This window comes from Gadus macrocephalus, chromosome 11 (assembly GCF_031168955.1).
Source record: "Gadus macrocephalus chromosome 11, ASM3116895v1".
NCBI classification, from domain to species: Eukaryota; Metazoa; Chordata; class Actinopteri; order Gadiformes; family Gadidae; genus Gadus; species Gadus macrocephalus.
Window position 1 is genome coordinate 20,354,568 of NC_082392.1, and position 19,406 is coordinate 20,373,973.

General features: G+C 46.9%; 1 protein-coding gene and 1 long non-coding RNA gene across 2 annotated transcripts in view; one reads left to right on the forward strand and one right to left on the reverse strand.

Moving 5' to 3' along the window:
• The window catches only part of LOC132467942 (uncharacterized), a 696,489-nt gene that overhangs the window by 614,824 nt on the left and 62,259 nt on the right, over positions 1-19,406 (forward strand). The window lies entirely within an intron of this gene.
• The window catches only part of gak (cyclin G associated kinase), a 43,545-nt gene that overhangs the window by 2,293 nt on the left and 21,846 nt on the right, over positions 1-19,406 (reverse strand). Inside the window, exons 15-28 of the mRNA XM_060065522.1 lie at positions 17,354-17,487; positions 10,031-10,225; positions 9,556-9,673; positions 8,672-8,751; positions 8,371-8,564; positions 7,699-7,860; positions 6,953-7,119; positions 6,315-6,591; positions 4,649-4,828; positions 3,549-3,686; positions 3,321-3,407; positions 2,279-2,587; positions 1,664-1,815; positions 148-324 (exon numbers count right to left, since the gene is read on the reverse strand). Of these exons, the coding sequence (XP_059921505.1) occupies positions 148-324; positions 1,664-1,815; positions 2,279-2,587; positions 3,321-3,407; positions 3,549-3,686; positions 4,649-4,828; positions 6,315-6,591; positions 6,953-7,119; positions 7,699-7,860; positions 8,371-8,564; positions 8,672-8,751; positions 9,556-9,673; positions 10,031-10,225; positions 17,354-17,487 (2,370 nt within the window). The remainder of the gene's footprint in view (positions 1-147; positions 325-1,663; positions 1,816-2,278; positions 2,588-3,320; positions 3,408-3,548; positions 3,687-4,648; positions 4,829-6,314; positions 6,592-6,952; positions 7,120-7,698; positions 7,861-8,370; positions 8,565-8,671; positions 8,752-9,555; positions 9,674-10,030; positions 10,226-17,353; positions 17,488-19,406) is intronic.

Consider the following 19,406-nt stretch of genomic DNA (forward strand, 5'->3'; position numbering starts at 1 on the left):
TTAAAACTAAATGCCCATTTATGCAAAATAAATAACATTAAATTCACTCATTAATTAGATTGAGTGTGATTGTGAATCCTCCATCCCTCTATGACGTTGCTACGGTAACGAAGGAAGGAAGGGGAGGAGCGGCGTTGGCGCGGGTACCTTGTCCGGGTGGACCACCAGCACAGCCTTCCTGTAGCTCCTCTTCACCTGGTCGGGGGAGACCAGGTCAGCCATGCCCACGGGCCTCCAGCGCGCCTCGCCCTCCCACAGCACCGTGTGCAGCGTCGACAGCAGCGCACGGATGTTACGCTCCTTCCCCTCGATCCAGTCCAGGATCTGACAGGGGCACAGAGAGAGGGTTGATACACACACAGGACTGGAGTGTGAGTCATAGGGAGTCAGAGAGTAATTGTGTGTGTGTTGGAGAGTGTGTTGTGTGTGTATGTTTTGGAGAGTGTCAATGTGTGTGTGCGTTGGAGAGTGTCGTGTATGTGCGTGTGTGTCGGAGAGTGTGTCGATGTGTGTGTGTGTGTGTGTGTGTTTGAGAGTGAGTGTATGTGTTTGAGAGTGAGTGTGTGTGTGTTTGAGAGTGAGTGTATGTGTTTGAGAGTGAGTGTGTGTGTGTTTGTTTGAGAGTGAGTGATTGTGTGTTTGAGAGTGAGTGTGTGTGTGTGTGTGTTTTAGTCTTGCAAAGCCAGACCAAACTACAGCAAGTAGAATGGTGGAACCACGCTATTTAGAGCCGTCTATCCAGAGGGAAACTGGGCTGGCCTGTTTTTATTTCTTTAAACCAATCACAATCGTCTAGGGCGGGGCTAACCCCTGGAAGCAGCAGCGGTGTCCATGCAAAATAGTGCCGGGGGGGAAATTATTTTGATGTAACGTCTTCACGTTCAGAGGTTGTCAGAGAGATGGCTCAATCCCAACCGCAAACGCCACAAAAAACGATGCATGTCGCCTATGTGAAGATCCTTTTATAGTTGAAAAGAACAAACATCGTCTGTTTCTTTCTCACAATGATGTCAAGACAACACCATACACTTTTGAGGAGCTCACGGGACCTATCAAAACGACAGACGTTTTAACATTTATGCGTGGTTCTTGTAGAACGCTGTTAAACAAATACCGTAGGTGCTATTGTGAAGTGGAACGGATCGGTTCATTGGTTAAATCAATGTCAAAAGATGTGCCAAATCCACACCAACCCGCCATACTGCCTAGTGTCCGAGTTTGAGGGGGAGCACAATACGGGAACGCCAGCGACAGGAAAGGGGAGGAGTCGCGGTGGAATCCGACGCTAGCGCTAAAGACGCTGTCCATTTCCGCTCAGCCAGACTCGTGTGTTTAAGCGGGAATGCTCGTGTTTGAGCGCGAGTGTGTGTGTGTTTGAGCGCGGGTGTGTGTGTGTGTGTTGGCTAACGACAATCTTTACTGGCCCTCGCTCCACGTTGTAGTCATCAGGGGTCAGAACGAGGGGCGAAAGACAAACTCTTCACGTTGAGTCATTTGATCAAACAAATATAAACCCTGGTGACTCATTGACCCTCTGCATCGTTGCACCCTGCCCTGGTACACAGACATGATACGATGGGTGTGGTGTGTCGTGCTGTGGCGTGGTATGCTGTGGTGTGCTATGCTTTGGCTTGGTGTGGGTGTGTGCGTCTCCCCGGGTCACCTGTAGTTTAAGGGGGTCCATGTCCCGGGTGAGCTCCTGTCGCCGCAGCTCGGCGATGGTGCGCGGGCCCTTTCGGTCGGGCCTGGAGGCGAAGCCCTGCGTGGACAGCAGCTCCTCAAAGTCGTCCTCCTTCACCTTGGGCTTGGGCACCCCTGGACGCCAGCGGGGAGGAGGAGGAGGAGTACATGAGGAGGGGTTCAGCACGGTAGAAACTGAAGGCCGAGGTCAAGGGGAAGGGAACCCCTGCCTTCTCTCCGATACAATTGGGATGCCAGCGATATTAACACCGATAACACTATGATGTAAAAAATAAATCAGCCTTCGTGGGCTAAGAGTTCTCGGAAGGAGGGGGGGGAGGCTTTAAGTGAGGCAGGGGCGAAAAACCTGCCTCACTTAAAAGCCCTGCCCCTAAATGTAACAGAAGCCATTTTTTACATTGTGACAGTGGGCGGAGACTCACTCAACCTGATCGTTTGGCTTCCCCTTAAGGAAATACATCAACTATGAATCCTCTGACGCACCATGTTGTTTCAGATCTCAAAACAGAGGACAGCAAACGGTCACACTAACGACCACGCTGCGCTGATGCTTTCCAAATCATGTCTGCGGTCCTACCGAAGGTGGGCCCGCGGACCCCCCGCTCCTCCCGGCCCCCGATCACACTGGAGAAGCTGAGGTTGTAGTTGGGCTTGGAGGTCTGCGCGGCCGAGGGCTGGGCCTTGGCCCCGGAGCCGTGGCCGGACCCCGCGGCGCCGGCCCCCGGCCCCGACATCCAGGCTTTGTTCTGGGCCTTGTTCTGGGCCGGGCCGGGCCGGGCCGTCTGCCAGGCCTGGTTCTGCTGCGGCTTGGAGGAGGAGGAGGACGAGGAGGACGAGGAGGCGGCGGCAGAAGCTGTCTTGGCGTTAAACGACGGACCGGATGAACCTGAAAGGAGATGCTGCAGGTTGGAAGGCAATCATAGACTCTGCATTCATACTGCATCTGCGTCAGATGCACCGGAGGGGATGGCCCAGTGGGTGAGGCCATGATGACACGTTCTGCTCAGAGGCCGCCCTGCGATGGGCCTACCCGTGGTACTGAGCTGAGCAGTTTTTGTGTTCCTGTTCAGTCCTTTCGATACAAAGCGAAGCACTTTGTGTTGAAAGGACAGTGCTCCATGGATAAGGTTTAGGTGAGGGGTGAGGCTTCCCCTTCTGTAGCCCACTGGACAGATCAGATTCTCCGAGACGCACATTGCCATGCCGACCGGAGGCCCGACCTGAACATTTAAAAGTGTTTGCGGCCTGCAGCCAAAATGTTAATAGGGTATTGTGGCACCCAACTATAAGCCAATTATCAATAGACGCCTTATGTTTACTTACATATAATATCAACATAAATATTACAGAAATTAAAAACACAATATTTAAATATATTTTTTATAAGAAGAAATGTGTTTTATTAGTATGAGTTGTTTGTGGTTGGCCACCCACCTGCAGTACAACAAATTGGCCACCCACTTGCAGTACCCTGGAGGCCCACTAGAGGGCTCTACTGCCTGCAGGTTTTAATCAGTGCTATATCCCCTATAAAGGGTCGGTGACGTCTGTGGACTCAAGCATCATGAATGGCATTTCCAAGTTCATTGTTGGGAATAGAGGGAGAGGGGGCTCCTCACCAGGTAGACTGGAGCCCAGGTTCCCCAGGTCTGCGAATGGATCAAAGCTCTGAGACTTGGCCTTGGAGAAGGAGGACACTCCTGGAGCTACACACACACACACACACACACACACACACACAAGATGAAGCCTCTTATTGGTCAATTCAGATAGATGTGTTGAATGTACTGTGCCTGTTAGTGAGTGAGTGAGTGAGTGAGTGAGTGTCCAATAAGAGCTCTTCTCACCTGAACCGGGGTAAATGGGCTTACTGGGAGCGGTGCTCAGACCAGTGCTGGAGCCACCAGACCAGTTATCCCAGCCGGCCAGGAGGTCCGGCTGACTGGCAGAGGTGGTCATCTTGGGAGGCTCCTTACCCAGCGTGTCTGTTAGGAACACACACACACATACACAGAGTTTGTTGCAGCACTCAACCTTCTGAATGCGCCTAGGTAGTCGTAGTAACAATGCCAGGTGAGACCCCCTCCCAAAAGCTTTTCTTTACATACCTAAAAAAAAATGTTACTCTACCAAGAAATTACATTGGTATAAAACACACAAAAACTGTATTTCTAGAATTGGTAGGCATCTTGGTGTTGTGATGCTGGTCTAACATCTAGGTGTGGTTATGCTGGTTTAACATCTGGGTGTTGTGATGCTGGTCTAACATCTGGGTGTGGTGATGCTGATTTAACATCTGGGTGTGGTGATGCTGGTTTAACATCTGGGTGTGGTTATGCTGGTTTAACATCTGGGTGTTGTGATGCTGGTCTAACATCTGGGTGTGGTGATGCTGATTTAACATCTGGGTGTGGTGATGCTGGTTTAACATCTGGGTGTGGTGATGCTGGTTTAACATCTGGGTGTGTAATGCTGGTCAAACATCTGGGTGTGGTGATGCTGGTCTATGAACATCTGGGTGTTGTGATGCTGGTCTAACATCTGGGTGTGGTGATGCTGGTTTAACATCTGGGTCTGGTGATGCTGGTTTAACATCTGGGTGTTGTGATGCTGGTCTAACATCTGGGTGTGGTGATGCTGATTTAACATCTGGGTGTGGTGATGCTGATTTAACATCTGGGTGTTGTGATGCTGGTCTAACATCTGGGTGTGGTGATGCTGGTTTAACATCTGGGTGTGGTGATGCTGGTTTAACATCTGGGTGTGGTGATGCTGGTTTAACAACTGGGTGTGTGATGCTGGTCTAACAGCTGGGTGTGAGAAGCTGGTCTACGAACATCTGGGTATGGTGATGCTGGTCTATGAACATCTGGGTGTTGTTTTGCTGGTCTAACATCTGGGTGCTGTCATGCCGGTCTGAGGCGCTCCAGGGGGGCTGGCATCTTACTGAGGTTGAAGAGGCTGGCGTTGTTGGAGGCGCCCGGGTGGGACTGGGTAGGACCGCCCCCGTCCGCCCCCAGGAGGTCCCCGAACAGGTCTGGCCCCGAGGCTTGCCGGGATGAGGCCACGCCCTGGCCGGCCCCGGGCCCCGAGCCCATCCCGAACGGGTCGAACAGGTCCCCCATGACTGAGGGGGAGTAGGAAATAAATGGATCAATAATCGTGGGTCAACAAAAATAGGCATTTAGTTGTAAAACGGTTTGTATTGGGTTGTATCAGTTCCATCTTTCAGTGGATTTTGTTTGAGAAACTGTGTGTTTCAATACTTTTCTAATAGCATGGCTGGGATACAGTACATTGTGTTTTTACTAGTGCTGTCAGTTTAACGCGTTATTAACGGCGTTAACGCAAACCAATTTTAACGGCGTTCATTTTTTTATCGCGCGATTAATGCTCTTTTGGCTTGGCAAACGTTGTCGTTTTTTCACCTGCTGTCTAGCAAAAACTACAACACCATAGCGGATCTACACCGGAAACAAAACAACAAGCACGCGCACAAACTTGTTGGGGCAAGCAAGGATACGGAGCGGGTGAAAAACCCCTTAAAAGTGTGTGTGTGTGTGTGTGTTTGTGTGTCACTCTGTTTGAGCGTTGTGTTCAATGATGTCATTAGTTGTTACCTCTTTCTGACCAATCGCAGTTCAAGGCCCACCTGGGCAGTAGCACTCTGGGAGGGGCAGCTCAGTTACTCCCCTCTAGACAAATCGACTTGGTTGCGATGTTGACAGTTTGTGAGTGTTGCGTCTGTTGAGTGAGTGAGAGGTTGCGGGCGCACAGCTCAAGGCTGCCGGACGGCGCTGCAAGGAACTTTTATAAACGCAATATTGTTATCCCGCAGTAATTAGCCCGACGGCCCCGAATCGTTATCGGCCCACCGGGAATTCCCCCGATTACCACTCCGCCACTGTGTGTGTGTGTGTGTGTGTGTGTGTGTGTGTGTGTGTGTGTGTGTGTGTGTGTGTGTGTGTGTGTGTGTGTGTGTGTGTGTGTGTGTGATTCGATAGCCTGTTAATGTGTATAGGCCTACGTACGGTAGGAATATTCATACTGGTTTAAATAATAAATGTTAGTTTCCCATCTTTACTGAGCAAGAGTTTTGCTCGAAAGTTCAGTGATTGAAACAAATAAAAGCCTGGGCTATTGAAGTTTTACGGTAGGCCAACCACTATCATGCACCAACCCGATGTCAAGTGGACCGGGTTGAATTCACTGCGGGTTTCTCTTCTTACTGTCCTTCTCAACACTCTCTGATCTCACTAAAAGGCTAGCAGCACGAAATCAAGGGATATTAGAATAGAAAAAAAAATGCGATTAATCGCGAGTTAACTGACATTAATGCGATTAATCGCGATTAAGTATTTTAATTGCTTGACAGCACTAGTTTTTACGAATCCACTTAAAATATCAGGGTCAACAACGTCAACTCTGTCTCTCCACAAAAAGGGAAGTCAGGTCATTGACGTCACGTTTCCCCGCTCAGACCAACGGATGACGCAAAACCAGGACCGTCAACCCTTCTGCGAACAGAGGGGACGCTACAGACACACGTGTGAAGCAGTACCGTCTTATATGTAATAAATCATTAGTACAGCACACAAAACAGGCCGGCCTACGTTTAGGTGCGGGGGCTGCGGCTCCACCAAAGAACAAGTCCTCCTGCGCCTCCCCAGCGAGGCCAGCAGGGGGCGCAAACAGGTCGTTGAGGAGGTCGCTGTTACTGGAGGCCGCCTTCATTTCCCCCTGGTGAGGAGCGGAGGAGGAGGAGGAGGAGGTGGTGGTGGCGTTGGCTGCGACGGAGGAGGAAGTGGGCGGTGCCCTGGGGTCAGAGTTCAGGCCCAAGAGGTCGGCGGTGTCACTGGAGGGAGACTCCGGGGGAATGGGAGCGGGGGTCTGGGAGGAAGGGGGGAGGGTTGGTTATATAGTTGGTTGCAGCTTGTGAACGGGGGTCCTAATGCTGCATACAACGACAGTTCGTACGCATAAACCTTTGCTCCAACTCCTACTATTCCCGCTCTCATTGGAACTCCACAACTAGGCACAGAAACAGGACACTTCATCATCTAAAACACCTTAAGCAGAGTAATAAGGATCAAAGAACGAGACTTTGAGCTCCTGCCCAGTTTCTCTCTCAGTCGGTCAGGGCTTCATTCTGATTGGCCAGTAAACACATGATCCCTGGGGTGCCTTTGGAGACGTTAAACTTCGACGTGGCCATTTGAGACAGCCCTCCATCAGGAGATCCGGGGCCTACCTGGAAGTCGGCATCGAACAGCGGCTCGCTGGGGTCCCGGGACAGGGCCTCCCCGCTGGGCCCCGAGTAGGAGTAGGACTCCACCTCAGATTGGTCACTGAGGTCATCGTGGTCGTCCAGAGTCCCGACTCCCTGGCTGTCAGAGCCTTCCGGGTTGCCACTGATATCTGGCGATGGAACAATTGAAAATAGACCCACGGTCAGGATGGGGTGAACAATACGCTGATGATACACGACCAGCAACGGTTGTTTAAGTGACTTTCCCAGATGGACAGAAGTTCCTGTTGTTAATTGTTAATATTTTGTTAATATTTAACTGAATGTGGTCACTTTCTACTGGGCTACTGCATGGCATATACCTTTGTTGCAAGGAACTTTGTTGTTAATATTAATAATAAAATGATCATCAATCCATAATAATATTATTGCTATTATTGGGCGGGTGGGCGGCAGTGGCTCAGGACGTAGAGCGGGTTGAATTGTAAGCGGAGGGTAGCTAGTTCGATCCTCGAGGTGTCCCTGAGCAAGACGCCTAATCCAAACTGCTCTCGCCGTGTGTGTTTGAATCCGCCGTCGGTGTGTGTTTAAAAATGCTAGCTTTGGATTAAAGCATCTGCATATGCCCTACATTTAAATACATAAGGTATAATGTAAATGTAATGTATAATAGTATCAGGGTGATTTGGGGGTGAACGCGTCGGTGTAAGAAGACATGAGATCAACTGATAAAGCAGAGGGGGCGCTACCTTCCCAGTCCAGCGTCTGGAAGAAGTGGTTGGCGTTGGAGTCGGTGGGGGACTCGGGGTCTGCCGGGGGGGCGGGGTCTTCCGGGGTCTGGGCGGTGGGCTGGGGGGACTCTGAGTGGTAGAAGGCAGAGGACCCGGGCTGGCGGGGGAGTTCTGGTTTACCTGGAGGGAAGGAGGGGAGGGCCGTGAGACCCGGCATTAACACACGCAACACATTTACATTCGGGGCGTTCAGAAGACGCTTTTACCGAAAGCGACTTATAATAAGTGCATGTGTCAGACGAAAGAGGACCAACGATATATATCGCCGTCGGTACAGTAAGGATGTTCATAGAACCAAGTGACAAGCACAAACAGTCGGTAGGTTAACCCATTCCCTGCACACAACAAAGGAAACAAGGATAAGAGGCTACAGAACACCACTCCCATTTTAGGTATTCACTCTCGCGTCATGTTGACCAACTGCAATTCAAAGTCTGAAAGAAATGTGTTGCGACACACTTCTCCTCCCCCCCCCCCCCCCCCCCCCCGCCCCGTTGCTGTATTGGTCCACCCCACATATGGATTGTGTTGACATATTTTAAAGGCAGGGTCAGGGGTCAGGGGTCAGGAAGCGGCCTGACGGACCACACTAACAGCTCCGCGAGGAGGGGGTGGGGGGGGTCGTCCTACCAAACTTGCTGAGGATCTCCTGCTGCTCGTCGCGGGAGGAGAAGAGGATCTTGGGGTTGAGTCCCTTGGTCTGGAAACTGTCCCAGGGGGGGGGCTTGCTGCTGGGCTGGTCCCGGGCCTCCACCTCTATGTCCAGCTGCACCTGGAACAGGTCCGGGTACTTCTCCTGGATGTCACACGCGTCCAGGTCGTACCTGCGCACACACGACCACACAAAACCACACACCATTGAGAAAGTGTCCATCGGCTCACATTACCATAGTAACTCAAGTTCTTGTACCCGGGCATTTTGAGCTCTTACTTGGCAAACTTGACAGTGGTGGCGTTCCTGGGAACGAAACCGGTGTGAAACTGGATCTGAAACATCTTCATTGACGCCATCTGTAGAAAAACCATGACATCCGCCGAAAAAAACGGTCCTTTATTGTCATATTGGTCACAATCATGAATTTCATCTTTGGTTCTCTGATCCCTTTCATCGACCAGTGTGTGGACTGCAGGTTACAGAGCTCCACGTGTCTGCGTGGGATTTAAGGCCACACCGCCCCAAAACGATACACCAACACCCAGCTATAGCATGTAGAATGTATGAAAACAACGATTTGAAAGGTTGGTCAGCAATGGCACACTTTTGGCAAGGCGTTTGTTGGGGCAGTGTGCTAGCATCTCTAATATGAATTTATAGTGACCGTGAAGCTCCATTAGTAAACATCACCGACAGTCACAACCAGGCCATATATGGTCTGTTATCGTCCTCCACATTGGTGTGGACTCGCAGTTTGTGCACACCGCTCACAGTTGGTCATCATGCCTAATGATTTGCATGCCTGCGCGCGCGCGTGCGTGCGTGTGCGTGCGTGCGTGTTAGGGCTGTCACTTTTTCCAAAAATGAAATTCGAACGAATTTCGAATGTCCATAATTAATTCGAATACATTTGAATACGAGATGTTTCTGTGCAGGGGAAAGGTGGACTAACCGGGAGAAGCGGGGATCCAGGAGGGCCGCTTTATTGAGGAGAAGCCACTCGCCGCTCTCTTCTTGATAGCGCATTTTTACAGTTCGAATGGAGAATTACACTTCGAATTCGAACTTTTCACCCCACCTTCGAACGAATATTCGAACTTCGAATAAAAAGTGACAGCCCTAGTGCGTGTGTGTGTGCCAGTGCGTTCGTGTTTGTGTACCTTAGCCTGCAGACGTCCTCCCAGTGTGGACCGGGCGTGGTAGATGACCACCAGGACATCTCCCTGGACCGTCACGTTAAGGGGGATCTCTGCACAACCGTCCTCGCTCTTGTAATCCCTGCGAGGGGGGAGAGAGAGAGATTCCTGATACAATTCATCATAAACATTTTTACAGACAACCTGGATCACAATGGAATACTAAAGTATGAGTCAAGCACTTTTTCACTGTATACATTTTATGTGATATTATTTATTATTTTTCCATCTTAACATTTGTCTCCTATCTATGTGCTGCAGATCGCTAAATGTGAGTTTCCAATGCCAATAAAAAATAATTTCAATTTGGGAGAGGGAAGAGAGAGAGGGACAGGGAGACCGAGGCTAAGGGAGTTTCAGGGTGTGTACAGCTTCACGGTGCTTGACCGGGCATGCGTTTCCATGGCTGTAGAAGGGTTGTGTGCGTGCGTAGCCTCACCTCATGCGGTCGTACTCTTGCGAGGTGGTTAGGACCCGCTGGTCCCCCACGTACACCTCACAGAAGGGTCGGCAGCCATTGCGCTGCTTGTTGAAGAGGGGCACGGGCGTCATGGTGATGGAGTGGATTACTATGGGCTTGCTGTGGGGCGTGATGGGCTCCTCCGCCATCATGTCGCACATGTACTCGATGTACCTGCAGGTCATCGCGGAAACACACCCAACAACGAATCAGGGACCAGGCCAGGGGCGGAGTAGCCCGTTAAACACAACACAGCGATCCTTGACAAGTGACACTAAAGAATAGTGCCTGAATGTACGTGTGTGCACCCAAATGTACACACGTACATTAGGGTGTACGTGTGTGTGCACCTCTTGTGTGAATGTGTGTGTTTGTGTTCATGTGTGTACCTCTTGTGTGAATGTGTGTGTGTGTGTATGTCTGTACTCCTTGTGTGAGTGCATGCTTGTGCATGTGTACCGCCTGTGAGAGAGTGCGTGCACGTGCGTGCATACATGCGTGTATGTGTACCTCATGTAAGGGTCAAAGTGTCAAAACTTTGAAGACCTGTATTCCTTAGAGTCTACATAAAAAAATATGTTGTAATTGTTCAAAACGCTGTCTTTTACGCTGCTTTTCTTCAACTCTACAACCGTGTTAACATGGTATTAACACGTCAAAGAACAGGTTCAATAGCATGTTTTGGTAACATTCAAATTAGGTCCTCCTCTTGATTCTCGCAGCCAGTAAGTACGAAGTTCCTTCACCCAATCAACGATAACCAGTCAGACCACACCAGTCCACTAAGGATCTTTCTATGCGCTGTGAATTCACTTCACTACACCAGGAGGGTGCATCGGGTGTTCCATCCATGTGTAATTCAACACTGTAAGCTCACCTTATTTTCACCTTAATATATTAGACTGCTGCCGGAGTGAATGTGGACTTATTATTTCTTTTACAGTATTTAGATTACACCTAGTGGACGAAGAGTGTAATGTATAGGTATAGGTATATGCCATGCAGTAGCCCAGTAGAAGGTGACCACATTCAGGTGAACAAAACAGACCTTGTCTGTACTGATTTTGTAAAGTAAATTAATATTGCCCATTCGTAAAACCACCACACTAAATATCAAGGATAACAGATGTAGGCCTACAATAACACACGTTCAATGCCCATTGAACACATTGTCGTAAAAGGCGGAAGAATGGATCCATACTAGGGGTGTAAAGGGTGAGTCATACCCCCGGATCCGGACGAAATTCGACCGTCCGCCCCAAACGTTGCCTCCGGAACTACCCTTCATACCTCCGTCTGGTTTCAGCGTTGTTATGGATGTTACGCAATAAATCCTCTAGAGGGCAGTGACATGTTTGCGATTGTCGATGCCGTTAATTTGTGAAACTTTCACAAATTAACGGCATCGACAATCGCAAACATGACATCTGTAGAGATGATTTTGCTTTGTGTCATCCGAAATCGGCAAAAAAAAGTGCAAAAAGTGTGCGGTGGCATGTGACACCCCTCACCAACCCGCAGATTATCTCCACAAAATGTTGTTACATGACCAGTTACAACTCATTGCCAAAGCAGGGGAACATAAAATAAAAAGGTCAGGTATACAGTATAGTATAATATAAGTATAAAACGTTAAACACAATATATATACATATCAGATATTATATTACTATTATCTACTTTCGCGAATGGTCTGACTTTTGACTCTACTGCCGCTTCGATTTCCGGTGGTATTACTCCGTTTCTCCCACTCCGGATTCGTAAGCTCAGAGGCGACGGACCCATTGACGGACGAAACAACTCCGGGACCGGACGAAGCGGTCCTTAACGGTACACGTAATTTAACCGAACCGTCACGGTACAGGCACTTCAAAGCGGTTACAGAGGTGTACCGCGGTACGTAAATGTGACGTACATAGCTTTAATATGGCGAATGTAAAGGCTTATTTGGCGGTGCGGAATTTAAAACTTGAAGACGGAGTTCCAGCCGGACCGTTTAGCCAGAGTATATACTACTCCGACTAATCCGACTCCGTAACTACGGAGACCCCTCAGCAGCTCTCCGTTGGGAGGTCGGATACGCAATGCAATTCGCCGCCAGATCTATCTTATATGTTGACTACGGGACTCTCTAAATCGACGCCACTTCGACCTGGGCGGGACTTTACGTCCTACGTCACTCGCTATGGGTTTGCATGTGTGCGCGTAGCCGTTTGTCTCAGGGATCTGTGCACGAACTCCCTTGCACTACAGATTACGAGCGTCAGTGTCGTACGCGATGGAGGGTGGGTGACATTCCTACAGTCTGTGATGATAGGCTATATTTCTACAAATGACTTACTATTACCAGCGATTAACATGACGAAACAACACGAACTAAGCTAACATTAGACTATCGCCATACCAGCTAACCCTAACTATTTCTATTAAACTCTGAACCATTTTGCAACAGGCAACTGTGTGTTGGTGCGTCTTATTGCTTCCCACGTCTGCGTCTGCATCTTTCCCACTCCTGGCTAATAGTTTCAGCTTTTGTACTGTATATCAGAAATGATCACCCTGTACCACACTGCTGACTTGTTGATGTTTTGTGAGCACTCACGCATTTCTCTAGGTATCTTAAGTTTCCTACTGGAGTCATCAAAACTTTGGACTTTGTTATTGTAAGAAATATTGTGTTGCAAAAACACTTTGTGTCTTACCCTTAGCGTTACCCTAACCTTAACCCCAGTAACATTTCTTAATCATAAACTACAAGTTACGCAAAATGGCATACAAACATCCAGTCCAATATGAAAGAAAAAAACGAGCTTCATTAAGGAATCGAACCCCTTATCCCCGCGTTAATGAGTTGCTCTCTGACCACTAACCCATCAGGTCTTAGTACATGCGATTCAAGAGTTAACCACTTGACAATCTTTAAACTTCGGTTGCCTAGAAATTGTAAAGACAGTGATGTGTGTACATTGTGCGAGTATCCGTCACTCGCGATGTGTGTGCAGTCCAAAATGAAAGAAAAAACCTTGCATCACTAGGGAATCGAACCCCCAATCATCAGTTGGTCGTTGGTAACTGTAAACAAAGAGATCGCATTTTGTTTAACTGCTAACTAACAAACGGGTTTATGCGTTCACTGAACAAAGATTATGGAAATAAAAGACCACTTTTCCATCAGAAAAATCATCAGAACCGTTATTACCAACCCATAGACATTAAAGCCAAAACCTTTCTCACATGCACACCCATCGCGAGTGACGGCTATGCGCACACATGCACACCCATAGCGAGTGACGTAGGACGTAAAGTCCCGCCCAGGTCGAAGTGGCGTCGATTTAGAGAGTCCCTGTTGACTACACCATGTAAGCAGTGTTGTAAATAAACTTCCAAAGCTTTTCAAATCTTATTTGGTGTTTAATTGGTCCTTAAGGTGCAAAGTAAACAATGTACAAAGTTATTAAGGTGCAAAGTCAAACCGGAGAAGTTATTCCGGAAATGAATTTGTTAGAGGACCAATCACAGCCCTTGCCGTCTCCGTTGTGTCGACCAATAGGTCCATGGCGTCGACGGTTAGTTAAAAAATATTGGATGCTCTCCGGCTATGGAGAGGGCTCTCCGGGTCTACGTACAGCACTTTAACATGCACACGCTAGGGATGGGCAACGATCCTCGAGTCACGTAGAATATCGAATAATGAATGTGACTATCGTTATTTATTACACGGCTCTTCTCAGAGGCGTCGTCAGCCCCTTTTTACTGGGGCACGTGCCCCAGTAAAAGTCTCCAGTGCCCCAGTAAAATTCCATTGATCATTATTACCGGTAAATTCATCTGCAGAAGCGCCGCTCTCGCTATGGAATTGGCAGGATTCATCAAGTGCATCTCCTGCTGCCTCGGGAGTCTTCAGTCGAGTCTGCCTCTTACCAGCCAATCAAAAAACGAAAGGGGCTACATAAAAGCCAATCAGAAAATAGCCCTATTGTATCTGGGTAAGATTTAACGCAACAACCAATGACAAAAATCAGTTATTTACGGATTCGTCCACGTGACTCTTCTGAAAGTGTGTAAAGTATGACCAAGTGTTTCTTTCTGTTCAATAGTCTAGATAGAACTTTATCAATCCCCTGTAGGAGAAATTGGTTAATAAAACAATAATGGTAAAAAAAATAAGGAATCTCCCACTTCCGGCTTCCATGAAAGAGAACCATACTAATTCACACAATAGCGTTGATGCAAATCTAGCATTAAAGGTTAATTTAAGGAAGTTCTCTCCAGTCACGCTGAAACTAGTTTGCTAGTAGTAGCGCTTTAATTTGCAGTGTAAGAGAATTCTGGGAAATCTGAATGCTGACAAAATTCTCAGAATTCTGACACTGCAATTTATTTGCACGCTACGACTAGTGAACTACTTTAAAAAAAAAACTTGACACTGCGACCAGGCGACAAATGACTGGTGAGAACCTTCTTAAATTAACCTTTAATGCTGGATTTAATTATCAGAATTCAGATTTTATCCAAGTATTCTGACTTTATTATCAGAATGCTGAATTTTATCTCACAATTCAGAGTTTATTAGCCTATTCGATTTCTGAATTAAAATTCTTGTGATGAATAATCTACATTTGTACAGTCGATGTGCAGCACTTTAATTCCCGTCAACTATGTTTTCTAACACCAGCATTTCCACAACTATGCTCATGTTTGTGACTGCTATACAAAACCATTTATAGTGCATCTATTTTTCTGCTGGGTAGTGATAGTCGCCCTAAATGCAGCTTTAATTTGGGCTCTGATTCTGAATAAATGCCGCTGCTGAACTGTGTGAATAAATAAAGGGAACTTAAATCTAAAGAAGACACGTGGTTTTGATGTACCGTGAATTCCAGCTGAAAGTTGAACATTGCTGCCATCAGGGGAAATTAATGTAACCTAGGCATATTGTAAGTAGCTTTCAATTCCTTGTTTTTTTGTTGATCATGTTTCGTTGGAAACCACGGGAGCTGGAAAAAGCCCAGAGTAACTCATCTCCTTTTTTAACGTTACAACAAATTCACAACTTGTTTGACACAAACAATGACAACTTGATTGCTGTTAAAGAATGTTGCCCACATAATTAGCACCAGTTTTCAATACTGAGCATCTGTAGCCTGTAGTTTTATAGCACACACACACACACACACCATGCGTGCACGCACACACGCGGAAAATGAATAATGAATGAAAAATTGTCTGTCTTCAAAACTTGAGTAAGTTTTAGACAAAAACTTCCTTAACACAAAAAAGGAAATTATGGATATACAGGGTGTTTTTAACATACTGGATCCAACAATGATCCCAACATTGACACAGATAATTCAGATCATTGCACTCACAATTCCTGTAAACAGTTGTAGTTGTGAGCGATCTTTCAGTGTGTCGAGAAGGCTCCACACCTGGCTTAGGTCAACCATGGGGCAAGGAAGGCTTCACCAACTTTCTCTTTTGTCCATTGAAAAGGAGCAACTATGCAAAGTGAGTCAAAGCCACGTTATTGACCGCTTTGCCACCATGAAGGCGCGGCGATACAGCTTAATAGTGAAAAAATAATCATTTAAAAAGGCTCTATGCAGTAGTGTATGGCCTTATTTAGTTTAATTTAAGAGCTTTGATGGTTCTATAACATTTTCCAGGTTGATTGGTGGCAATGAGCCACCTCACCTTAAGTCAGAAATTCTATTAGTTTTAAACCTTGTTTCTTGCCTTTTTAGTACATGTCGTTCTGGCAAAATGATGCTGTTTCCACACAGCTTCTAAATAAATATAGATGTGTAGACTTCTCCTGATAAAGAGGTGAAGGTCATAAAGAGACTTTTTGTTTATTTGTCAGTTACCTTATTTGTAAATCTTTGAGATGTGTATGTGTTTAAATAAATATAATTGTACGGTACTCATGAATCCATCTTTGCGTCTTACCTTTACCAGTGCTTTAATATAGCCTACAGTATGACAGTGACAACAATTTTGAAGCTCGTACATACCCTTCTGTATCCATATATTTCATATTGTGCACACGTAAAAAAAAAAATGTGGGCAGTTGGGGGCCTGTGCCCCAGTAAAACTCTAGGTCTAGCAACGCCCTGCTGTTGAACGCTCCGTTGACTTGCATGGGTCCTTCACAACTTCCGGTGGTGAATAGCGTCCTCGGTTGCTAAGCGACGTCAACGTCTTTGGCGGACTATTTCTCTGCTGATCAACACTACGAATGCTGGTAACAAATAAATTGTAAAAAGACACACCGTGTGAAGTTATTTTTTTGACGTGTCTAGTTCACCGTCATGCAGGCTGTGTTCAGTAAAATAAATAAATCTATCTGCCTAAACCCACGTTGAAATAATTTTGATGTTGCAGTTGTTGAAATAAACTGATTGATTTCATACAAATCATAAAAGCCTCTCCCTGTGTCATTGTGTGTGCGTGCATCCGAGGTGCGTGCGTGCTTGGGGGGTTCTTGATTGACCGATTTTCGAATGTTATTCGAATACTTCTCAGCGAATATCGAATAGTATTTTTGCCAGAAACGCATTTGAAAAGGCACCATCCAGGTGTTACTATCACTGTTGCAGTGGAAAAAAAAAACGAGATGTGCAAACCCTATTTCACACTATTTCAACATCCCCTGTCTGGGAATTCAGAAATGCAAATGCCATAACCAAGTTTATTGGTGTTTTCATTGCTGCTAATCTACGGCCATTCTCTGTTGTTGACAAACAAGCAGTTTTTTTAAATTTCCCCTTAACTATGAACCGTACCGTACCGTGACTTAAAAACCGAGGCACGTACAGAACCGTGACTTTTGTGTACCGTTACACCCCTAATCCATACGCTACTTTTTTAGGACTAAATGGAGACAAAATGTGGTAATCCAAGTGAAAATAATGTGAGCCTACAGTTTACTGAACTGAACACAGATTAAACACCAGATATAGCCTCCACATAGTCCAGCGAAGTGAATGCACAGTGCGAATGATAGAAAGATCATTAGTGGACAGGTGTGGCTGGACTTTGGTGATGATTGATGGGTGAATAAAGTTCATGCCTACAGGCTGCAAGCATCAAGAGGATCATTTGACGTACACGCTGAAAAACACGCTATTTAACATACAAGTGTGTGCCTATACCTCTTGTGTGTGTGTGTGCAAGCATGCATGTGTGTACCTCTGTGTGAGTACTTGTGTGTGTACCTCTTGTGAGTGGTATGTAGTGTGTGTGTGTGTGTGTGTGTGTGTGTGTGTGTGTGTGTGTGTGTGTGTGTGTGTGTGTGTGTACCTCTTGTGTGAGGCGGAGATGCCGGGCGGGCAGCGCTTCATGGAGAACATGTAGACGGCGGCCTCGGCGGTGCTGAACAGGCGGCAGAAGCACAGGAAGGAGCACACGGCCACAGCCGAGGCTGCCCGGCCATCCTGCAGAACAGAGGGGGCAGCGTTATTCTGGAGGCCCTGGGGCCCGAGAGGGTTAAGGGCTGTCAAATATGACCGCCGCTGCTGAATATTAATGATTTATTTTTTAACAAGAGGAAAAAACAAATGTTATATTGTTGTGCGCTGCGGACGCTTCATAACCAGGTCAATTCAAACACCTGTGAGTAAAGCATACCAACGAGATACTGCGCTTACGTGACAATGTCAGCACAACGATTATAACAACAAGCACCGGGTAGATGACAACAACGATGAAGCAAGCAATGCTCATCACGGATTCATTCGCCGAAGGGAAAACAGTCCTGCAACTTCACGCGAGTATCGCACATTATTACACGGCTCTTCTCAATGCCGTGGAATGCTCCGTTCACTTGCATGGGCCCTTCACAAGTTCCGGCGGTGAATTATATTTTATAATGCACCGTTGCTAAGTATAATGGACTACTGTCAAGGAAAACAAAGGATTTTTGCCTCCAATGACATCTTTGGTATCACTCCGCAAGTCCGGTAACTTGTCAACTCCAGCGTCTTCGGTTGCTAAGCGACGTCAACGTCTTTGGCAGACTATTTCTCTGCGGATCAACACTACGAAATTGGAGCGAAAATCAGTCAATCTCCAAGACAACTGACAGATTCCCTCACAGAATACATATTATTTGGATAGGATTCCCTTAAAGAAACGTCATAAAGGTAAGTTTCATCATTGAAAATGTCATTACATAAATTAACACTGTTTGATATTACAACAGTGTGGTGATTCAAGTTAATTCTGGAAAAGGGACAGTTAAGAATGAATAATTGGAAGAATAAGTGTATGCGTAAGTTAAACACCGGACGTACACAGTGGACGTAAACGGTCACCCAGTGGGTATGGGTCACAAAAACTAATATCTTGTTTGTCAAATCACATGTTTGAATTTTCTGAGGAGTTTAAAAGACTGGCTGATTAAAAAGAGAAAGAGGGATGACCGTGGCGATGAGGAGGAGGTGAGTTGGGTGAAGTTAGGGGGGAGGGGAGGTGGGTCTTTCTGCTGTCTGGCAGCAATGTTTTGAAAGTAGCAAATGGTTACAACATTTTTTGGAGACACCAAGTTTTTAAGTGGTTTTACAAGTACGAGTACAAGTAAGATATTATTGACGGTATCTCCTACTAGACAGGACATGCTGTGAGGCAGGGAAGCTCAGATGTAAGTGGAGGCCAGAGCAGAGTAAGTGAAGGAAAGCAGGACAGGAGCAAAAAAATATCTATATATTTCAAATATCTATATATCGCCCAACCCTAACCAGTAGTACAGTTTAGTACTACTGTAGCAATGCTACCTGGGTGACATTTTTATTGGGCTCCTCCAGACACTCCTCTTGTGCACACTGATAATTCGATGTGCAACAGGTTTGCAGCCTGACCCAGCCCCAGAGTCCAAACGACTCAACCAGCAATCATCCACACACACTCCCACAACTACCTTATAGTACCTTATAAAGTATATGAGAAGTGCATTTATAGTTTGACGAGTTAAGTGAGGTCAACTAAATGAACGGATGACAGTGATTACCCCAAGTAAAGATCCCAAATGAGAGTGTTTGAGTGGAACCGTGAGCAGAACAGCAGTGGGGTTCAGCAGTAAGGATATATCCCTGGATCAGTACATTAGTTAGGAGAGGAGTGGGCCACCCACCACCAGATAGTGTGGTTCAGCAGTAAAGTCCCTGGATCAGTACGTTAGTTAGGAGAGGAGTAGGGCACCCACCTGACAGTGTGGTTCAGCAGTAAAGTCCCTGGATCAGTACGTTAGTTAGGAGAGGAGTGGGCCACCCACCACCAGACAGTGTGGTTCAGCAGTAAAGTCCCTGGATCAGTACGTTAGTTAGGAGAGGAGTGGGCCACCCACCACCAGATAGTG